Source organism: Pteropus vampyrus, unplaced genomic scaffold (assembly GCF_000151845.1).
Source record: "Pteropus vampyrus isolate Shadow unplaced genomic scaffold, Pvam_2.0 Scaffold31, whole genome shotgun sequence".
Taxonomy (NCBI): domain Eukaryota; kingdom Metazoa; phylum Chordata; class Mammalia; order Chiroptera; family Pteropodidae; genus Pteropus; species Pteropus vampyrus.
The window spans coordinates 2,656,488-2,665,430 of record NW_011888812.1 but is presented as its reverse complement, the minus strand read 5'-3'; the positions used below and the strand labels follow the sequence as shown (position 1 = coordinate 2,665,430).

At 41.7% G+C, this 8,943-nt stretch overlaps 1 protein-coding gene across 1 annotated transcript; it reads right to left on the bottom strand.

Annotated features, from left to right (window-relative positions):
* Window positions 1-8,150, bottom strand: RAG1 (recombination activating 1). Its single transcript, XM_011356837.1, has 2 exons — window positions 8,044-8,150; window positions 1-4,306 (listed from the first exon to the last, which is right to left on the bottom strand). The coding sequence occupies exon 2, from the start codon at window positions 4,290-4,292 to the stop codon at window positions 1,161-1,163; it is 3,132 nt and encodes a 1,043-aa protein (XP_011355139.1). The 5' UTR covers window positions 4,293-4,306; window positions 8,044-8,150; the 3' UTR covers window positions 1-1,160.
* Between the last annotated feature and the right edge of the window lie 793 nt (window positions 8,151-8,943).

Here is an 8,943-nt window from a genome sequence, read left to right as displayed (position 1 = left end):
CAAAAGTGGCAACAAAAAAACCACTCTACAAATGTTAATTCTTCCATTGTCTTGTGAGCAGGCTCCACTTAAATTTAGCAAGTAGGAAAAGTAGGAAAAGTACCCTGTTACAAAAATCTAAATACACTGAAAATAAACTGAGCATAATAGAAAGAATAACGCATCACAGAGGGAAAGACTCCATGAAACCTGGATTTAATAAAATTGACCAAAGCTATATGGAGAAATTCTGACAGAAATTTTCAGCAAGACATTGAATCTGTTTTTATACAGTGAGCAAACCCAGATTTAAAAAGCCTCTGTGGCTTCAAGATTTTATAACAAAACATTTGGAGGCTAAATGAATTGAAATTAAAAAGTAATAATAAAAACAAGACTTGGCTCCTGATACCTCAGTAAACATGTATTACCAGAAGATTGAAAAACTAACTGTAGCCAACAGCTGTATTCTTCTACAGCAGCAAATACCCTCTTAAATTCTTAAGGTTACAACAGAGACATCATTTAAAGCTAGAAAGGTCTAATTTTCCAAAAATTTCCTGGATGTAGGGTATTTCTGTATAAATGTACCAAATGAGAAAATGCATCGAGAACACTTTGTAAAGGTCATTGTGCCATATGAATGTAAGATGTTATTAATATTAGAGAAATCTGAAAAGTTCTCTTGAATCTTGTAGAGTAAGCCAAGATCTGTGAAAATTATCAAATAAAGAATTCTACAAAATCGATATAGAAAATGCTTGTACCTCAGTACAAACTATAAGAAATTAAGGGTAAAAAAATGAAATCCACAAGACAAATTCCTTTCCTGGCTTCACTAGTCCTTCTTCTTTGATGACATCGGCTTTGATTTTCATGTCACTCGGTCACACACACAGATCTTAGTTCATCTCTGGTCCCCTGTAGTTACTCCTGGTCTGAGTTATTGAGCTTTCAAATAACTGATTTCTCCCGTTGCTTCTCTGAACTCACACAGCTCAAACAATCAGCTCACCAGTTATTCATTCCTGACATGGTTTTAGCATCTGTGGCCTCTCCAACCTGCCACCACCTCGGTGGTGAAACCCTGCGCACAGGAGCAAAGGGTTCTAGGAGAAGGTCTCAGTGCAACCCCAGAGGAAAACTCCTTTGCAAAACCAACTCATAAGTGGTTGCTCTACTTAAAATTCCATTGAATCTTGAGTTTCCAGAGAGTCCTCTAGGCCTAACGGGTCCCCTACGCTTGCCTGTGAGTTTATGGTAAACCCAGAGTTTTTTAATGCATTATGAGCATTCATAAACTTCTGGAGGTATTTGGAGGTATACAACCAGTGATGTTTCAAGACATCTTCCATTTCGTAGCACTTGGACTGCCTGGCATTCATTTTCCGAAAGCGCCTGAACAGTTTGTTGCCAGACTCATTTCCTTCACTTGCCCAGGCTCCAATGGAGCCATCCCTCTCAATAATTTCAGGGACGTGTGCCAGAGTTTTGTGAAAATAATTGGTGATTTTGCCCTCATATCTATACTTGAACTTGGTAGAGAGGAGCTCTGCAAAACGCTGCGAATTGAAACTATACTGGCAGAGAGATTCTGGGCACTCTTTAGCAGGGCATGATGATCTCCATACAGGTTTCATCTTCAGGTAAAGGTCCATCAGCTCCCTCAGAGCTTCGTGCCTCTCCTCGGAGGGAACTAACTCACAGACTGCTTCAACAGTCTCTTTGGTCATGAGCTTCCTGGCAAAGTTGCCATTCATTCTCATGATTGGTTTCAGGTTCATCTTCTTCCGGAGATGCTTGTCCAGTGTCGCCTGCCATCTTTTCCTTTCCTCTTTGGAGGCACTGGGATTCTTATACACCTCCCCTATCTCTAGCTGGAAAATCTTGTAGAACTCAGCTGCATTGCCAATGTCACAGTGGAGTGCATCTATGGAAGGGACTGTCTCAATGAAGGGCTTGGCTGAGACCCCTTTGACCCGGTCCCGCAGTTCTTCCACAGACTCATGGTACGGGTTGGAGCGCCAAACCTCATAGCGCTCCAAGTTCTCTGAATGGCTTCTGGTTATGGAGTGAAAGACAAGATTCTGAGAGGCTTCCAGGCGGGTAGTATCACAAAGGGTACAAATGTAGACTGAGCCAGAAGCCTCGAGGCCTTCCACCTCTCGGACAAGTTTCTCATCATATCCAGTGCCCCTAAAGATGAACTTGAAAGACCGGAGGATGCCTCCCATCTCAAGCATTAATTCGCTGCTCTTCATGGCCTCCCTCTCGGCAATGAGAGGGCTCAGGATTGCTGTCAGGGTCTCGTGGTCGGACTCATCTGCCAGCATAAGGCACAAGGGCTTGCAACACAATTCAGAGTTGGGTTTGGCTTCCTCAAACACCTTCACATTCTGTGAGCCATGTTCTATAGTGATTTTCATGACTGTGAACGAAAATCGAACTGCCTTTTCTGGAACGGCTGGCCCACTCCCGTGCTTCTCACTCACATCTCCCATCCCATCACAAGACTCCTTCACCACTACAGTGAAGGGGCCACTCAGGTAGTCATCAAGGTCTTGGGTTCTCATGCCTTCCATAATGTCTTCTTCCATGTCCATTAAAGCAGACACCAAAGCGGAATCATAGCGAAACCGCTTTGCAATCGTGTCCACTGGGTAATCGTCCACAGAGGAGGACAGCCCAGACAGTCCATCAATAATGCCCACGTCAGTGCTGGAAGACACGTTCTTCAGAGGTGGCTGCCACTCAAAGGGGTGGTAGCCCGGCAGAAGGATCTTCTCAGCAGTCCGAAGGGCGTGCAAAGGCTGAAAAATCTGCCTCCCTGTGATGGCTTTCACAGTCCTATACATCTTGTGGTACTGACTGCAGCTGAGGAAGGTGTTGACACGGATGGCCAAGCAAACAGCTGGCTGCAGGCCAGAGCCCCGACCCTGCATGATGGCCTCCAGCTCATCAGCTTGTCTGTGCTCGTTTCTTGCCCTCAGCGCCAGCAAGAACAAGGTCAGGCACACAGACTTGACATCTCCACCTTCTTCTTTGTCAGCAAAGGCCTTAACTTGCAGCTTGAGCTCTCTCAAACGGTGTTTCTGAGCCCTCCGGGTCAGTGACAAAAGATGCTGGCGGGGCCGGCCTCCTTTATTAATATGCACAAAAGTCTCTTTTGAGTCCTTGTGGCTTGAGACATGGTGATTGTATTTTTCCAAGCTGACCTCTTCATTGCACTCTTGTGCTGGACATTTCACCATTAGGGAATTCAAGATGCTCAGAAAGGACTTCACTGGAGTCTCTAGGTCAGTCGGGAAGCATGGATATCGGCACGAGGGACAATAGCTGCCCATGACTTTGAGGCATCTGAGAATGCAGATCCTGCAAAATACGTGCTTACAGGTGGTCTCCACAGGGTCGGCCAGAATGTGTTCACAAATCTGGCAGGAGATAGATTTCACAAACTTTGCCGGGAAGTCCACCGCAAGGAGCTTGGTGCTAAGATGTATCTTATTGCAGTTGGCAATCTGCTTCATCACTTCCTTGCTGCTGATCCTTGCCTGAGCTTTTTTCTTGCCCTGACGGGCTTGTCTTGCTCGGTCCACCACCGTTTTGAGTTTTTTGCTGAGCTGCGCATTTGGCTCATAACTCTTCCTCTTAAGTGCCCGACGGGCAGTATGGCAGATGTCACAGGAAGGTGTGTGGGGGTGCCACTCCATGGTTGCTTTCCTCGGGAAGTAAACCTCATGTGGGGTGCTGCTAAACTTCCTGTGCATGATGCTCCAGCAGATATGACAGAACTCAGTGGGGTGGATCGAGTCAACATCTGCCTTCACATCGATCCGAAAAACCTTGGCAATGAGGTCTGGCCAGGAAGTGGCTCTCTTTTCCTTCTTTCGTAAAAGGGCTTGGGTTTTACCATCCACAGGCCCATGGACTGGATATCTCCTACTGTGCCCATCGCTTTGAAAAGCTTTCCCACAGATGCGGCAGAGATGTCGAAGGTTGGCTTGGTGGATTGCTTTGTCTCTTGCTTTCCCATCATCGTGGAACTTCTTCCAAAACTTAGGGTGTGGTTTTAATGCTGGTTGAGCCGAAGCTGGCTTCTGAACACCAGCGTCATCCGGGACTGCAGGAGATTGCTCTAGAGACGGTTTCCCCTCAGGGGAGTCTTTCTTTTCCACTCGAGCTTCCTCTGGTGACTTTTCAAAGGATCTCACCCTGAACAGCTTAAATTTCCATTCTGAAAATTTAATTTGCGGGTGCTGTATTTCATCTGGGACAGAACTGAGTCCCAGCATGGGGGGCAAAGAGACAGCCATGCTGGCTGAAGTACCTGGGAACAATGAAAACAAGTCAGATTAGGAAAAAAATTTCAATATCTCACTTATATGTCTTAAAAGGAATACAAATTAATACATTAATTCATCCATAAAGTTACTTAATTTACCTCCTATTTTAATATACTTCATTAGATGCCGATTGTACAGTGGAAAACAGAGTCACTCCCTGTTCTGAGAGTGATTATGATTTTTTATACTGTGTACCGAAGTACATGCACCGTCATGGTTTGTTTTAAATACATGTGTATGATTTTATTTCCTTTCCACCAAAACCTTAAGATCTTTGAGGACAGAATCTTTGAGTGATTCATCTCTAACTCTGAGGTTCCTAGGACACATTAAGTGCTTAATAGTTATTTGCTGAGTACGTGCAAAGAAAAACTGCCTACTAATAACAAAGAAAAATCATATTTTTCACATTGTATTAGCCTCATTGCACTAGCTGGACAATATATTTCCAGCTTTTTAAAGCAGTCTCTTGGGAGGTTGGTTGTTTATTTTTTCCAGGAGGGTCATAAAGGGATGATAAAGCTATAAACCCAAAGAAACTAATTACTACTTGAAGGATGAAGTGAATTTTGAGGTTTACGAATGCAAACTAATAATAAGTATCATGGATAGTAATTATGCTTACAATTTTAATTAGTGAACGCTGCTGTAAATTATAAGGCTGTGTCTACATTAGAAACAAAAACCACAGAACTCTCTAAACCTGTAATAAAACATAGTATGCAAGTACGAGGATTCCAAAAGATTTTAAGATGAAAAATTCATATAGTTTCATATAAAACCATAAGCAACTTTGAGGTATGTGTTGGGCTGCCATTCTGGGAGTCATTACTGGGCAATGGTCATTAGCTCTACAGTTTGTAATAAGAGGAAGGAGTAATAGTTTCCTTCTGGTAAATAACATTTGCAATTACATATGCCAGGAAACCCTACCAATCTCAGTTGTGATGCAGACAGCAATGGTGCTGTAGAAAAAAGTCTGAAAATGCCATTTGAGTCCTTTCTTGACCCAGTTAGCCCAATACTCTCAAAAGTCTTTAGGATACATAACCAGAAAAACAGCAACTTTACTTTCAACTTATCGTCTGTATCTCCCAAATTTGCCTGGGTTAACACTCTTGACACATCAATTACATCAAGTAACATTTTTCCCCTCAATTAATTAACCAAAACAATGATTGATTATATATATATATTGGTTATATATATTGGTTATATATAATAATATAAATAATAGTTAATATATATATACACACATATGTGACATTTATATATATATGTATATATGTGTGTGTGTATGTGTATATATATATGAAATCACGTGGTCATGAAGACTAATCTTCAGGTGAACACACTTCAGCCAGGGGTGGGATTTGAGGGCGGAGTCATTGGTGGGGGACACACAAGGGCCAATCCTGACTGCAGCTAACAACTTTCTTTTTGGGTCATCCCTTTAAACTGCTGAAGTTTTTTCTCATGCATAGATTATGCTTCAGAGATTGATGTTTTTCTTAAAAACTGAAAGCCAATTTCCAAGACTTGGTTAAAAAGAAAAATCCTGTTAAACTATTCTATAGGCAGGACTAAACAATTCTAAACCATTTCCAACATTTTATCAACCTCAAAAGCATTTCAGCTGCAGCCCAACAAATATTTCAACATTCCTTATGGTTCTGTTATGTTCCTAAATATCCCACAGATTATTTCCACTTATATGGAGCCAGAGAGCAATATTTGTTTAAAAAATTGTTACTTTAAAAATAGAAACAGCATCACCAATAGGGCATTATTAAACTATGGTCCAAGTATACAACAGAAAGCAACATAGAAATTCAAAATTTCTATGTATGCATTGATGTGTATGCACTGATAACACTAAGTAAGATGCCCACATGACAAAGCACAGAACAACGATAGTAATATAGCAAGGCCCCTTTTGTGCTTATTTGTTCATAATTGTATATACCTGAAATTACAGAGACTCTGAAAGGACATGCACTAAAAATCTTAACAATGTTTACTCTTTAGAAGATAGAATTGGCACTGGTAAGAAGGTCTCTTTTAATTTTCTATTGTATTCATTTTTGTACCATTTGAATTTTTCTCAACAAACTATTTGTTTTTAATTTCGTCATCTTTTCAATTTAGAGGAAAATGTTTTAAAGACTAGATTTACATGTATATCCATACTCACTTTTCCATATTTCTTTCTAAATTTTCCCCCAGGAGAGTTTAAGACCTGGCTGAACCTTGAATCTGCCCTCCATTCTTAGTTTATCTTTCTTTTCTGGTAAGCTTGTAGAGAGAGGACTAAAATACGGGCCTATAGACCACATGAAGTTAGGAAAGAGTGATCTTGTAGTCATTTTATTTGACACTCAGGGATCCTGCAAATGCTTGATCTCCCTTCCACAGCCTCAGAATCTAAAAGGCACAGTGGCTGTATCTGGCTCAGCTGTCTTCCCATTGGGCCCTGCCATCTCCGCTTTGCCATCATCACCTGTCATCATAGCTACAGTTGTCCTTTTCTCCACTGGGCACAGATTCATCTTTACAAACCAGTATGGGGTGGCTCGCATGGAGCAGAAGCTGTCATTTGGTGAGTGTCGTCATTACTAATTCAGGAGTTGGGCCATAGCAGCAGCACCACCCTCACCCCTAGCCCAGCTCCGCACCCTACACACACATACATACTAGTACTTGGCCCTCACTCAAGCTCTCCTCTTAGTATCTTCAACTTGGCCTATACAGAATTCCCAAGTGACTCATGTGTTCCCAGGTGTGACCTCTCACTGTCACATCTGTTTCACTCATTCATTCATTCACTCCACAAATACTATTATCCACTATTTGCCTAACACAATCATCAAAACGTTGGCAGCATTAAAAACCTTTTTATAAATCTCAGGCAACCACAAAATAATCCCAAGATTCTTGCCCTTTCTTCAGGAAACTTCTTGCTTGAACCACTTCAGAAAGAGAAGTGCACTGCCACAACCTCTGGCCAGGAATCCTGGTTCAAGGACACAATGTCAAACTGGGGTTTCTACAGTGGCAATTCTCAAAATTATTATGTATCAGAATCATTAGGGAGCTTGCGTTTAAAAAAATAATAATGCAGATCATCAGGTCTCAGAGGGTCTGATTCAGTTTACCTGGGATGGAGTCTAAAAATTGTATTTTTTAACAAACATTCCAGTGATCCTGCTATGAGTGGCTCACAGGTCGGTCACACTTTTAGAAATACTGGTCTCCTATTTAATCCAATCTAGTTCAAGAACTTCCTGTCAATACTTGACAACATCTGGGAAAGTATACATTTCCTCCCACCCTGGAATTTGCTCCTGATAATTTTTCTTGCCTAAACCAGAACAATATGTTTTTTCCCCAACAGTCTCAAACCTTTCCTTCTGCCGATTTGTTTGCTCATTTATCCAAAAGGCACCCCTTAAGCCCTTCTCTGCCTACAGCATTCATTTGCAGTAGTTTGGATATTTTGGATCTTCTCTATGAACCTACAGTTTCTTCCTAAACTTGGCATTGTGCTCCTTTCTTATTTTCATACATTAGAGAAAAAAAAAACAAATTAATGTCATCTTCCCTCACTCTTTCCCTTCATCCCCTGTGAGGAAAAAAAAAAAAAAACCCCAACTACTCTTGATTAAAAACATAAAAATGTAAATAAATACATGGCTCAAGGCATGAAAAGTCCAAGTGTTACCTTGCTCAGCAGGCTGCCTAGGCAAAGTGTTGGGATGTCTGTAATTCAGTTGATATTATTTGATACCAACAAGAGAGCAAAGTGTGTTCTTCTCTCCTTCCTTGCTCTCCTGTCCCTCAGAGCAGGCTGCTGCATTATTTATCAGCCTCCACTGTCCTTCCCAGCCTCCCCCACCACGGAGGGCTAACCACAAAAGATGGCAGCCAATCACAGGCCAGGAGCCCCCAGCTCCAGCTGGCACCTGGCTCTCAGGAAGCTTTGCTGGGGGACCTGAGTGTAGAACCAAACACGGGTCTATGCTGGAGCATTGCCAAAACTGCTAGTTTGCTCATCAGGACTGTTTGGTTGGAAATGATCTTGCCAGTATAAGCTCTGGCTTCTGCCAAGGTTTATCCCTCTGTGCCTCAGTATCCTGCTCTGTAAGATGGAAATACTAACAGTATATACCTCAAAGAGTCAATGAGGTTATACACTGAGAGTTATGGTAAACACTTGAGACAATGTCTACCCTTAGTAGATATTAATCAAATACTAACTATACAAGAATTTTTTATTGTTATTTTGAAATGGTATCCAAATCACCTCAGCATCCTTCTATCTGGTCAATTCTCAGTCAGGGAAGGTTGTGCTCTTTGTAACAACACTTAAACATTACCAGAGTGTTTAAGTCAACAGACTTGGATTTAAATCTTGCCTCAGGTGATTGATGTCTCAATCTCTTCATCTACAACCTAGGATTGATAGTATTAGCCTCTAGTTATTGAAAGCAATAGATGAAGCTTCTAAGTACTTTACATGTCATTTTCACCACAGTTCTGCACTTTTGATATTCTTATCTCTAAAGAGAAGCAACAGAAGTTTGGAGCAATGGAAAACTTGCCCGTGGTCACACAGCCACTG

Coding starts and splice junctions, on each gene's coding strand:
- RAG1 (XM_011356837.1), bottom strand. CDS start 4,292: ATGGCTGTCTCTTTGCCCCCCATGCTGGGACTCAGTTCTGTCCCAGAT.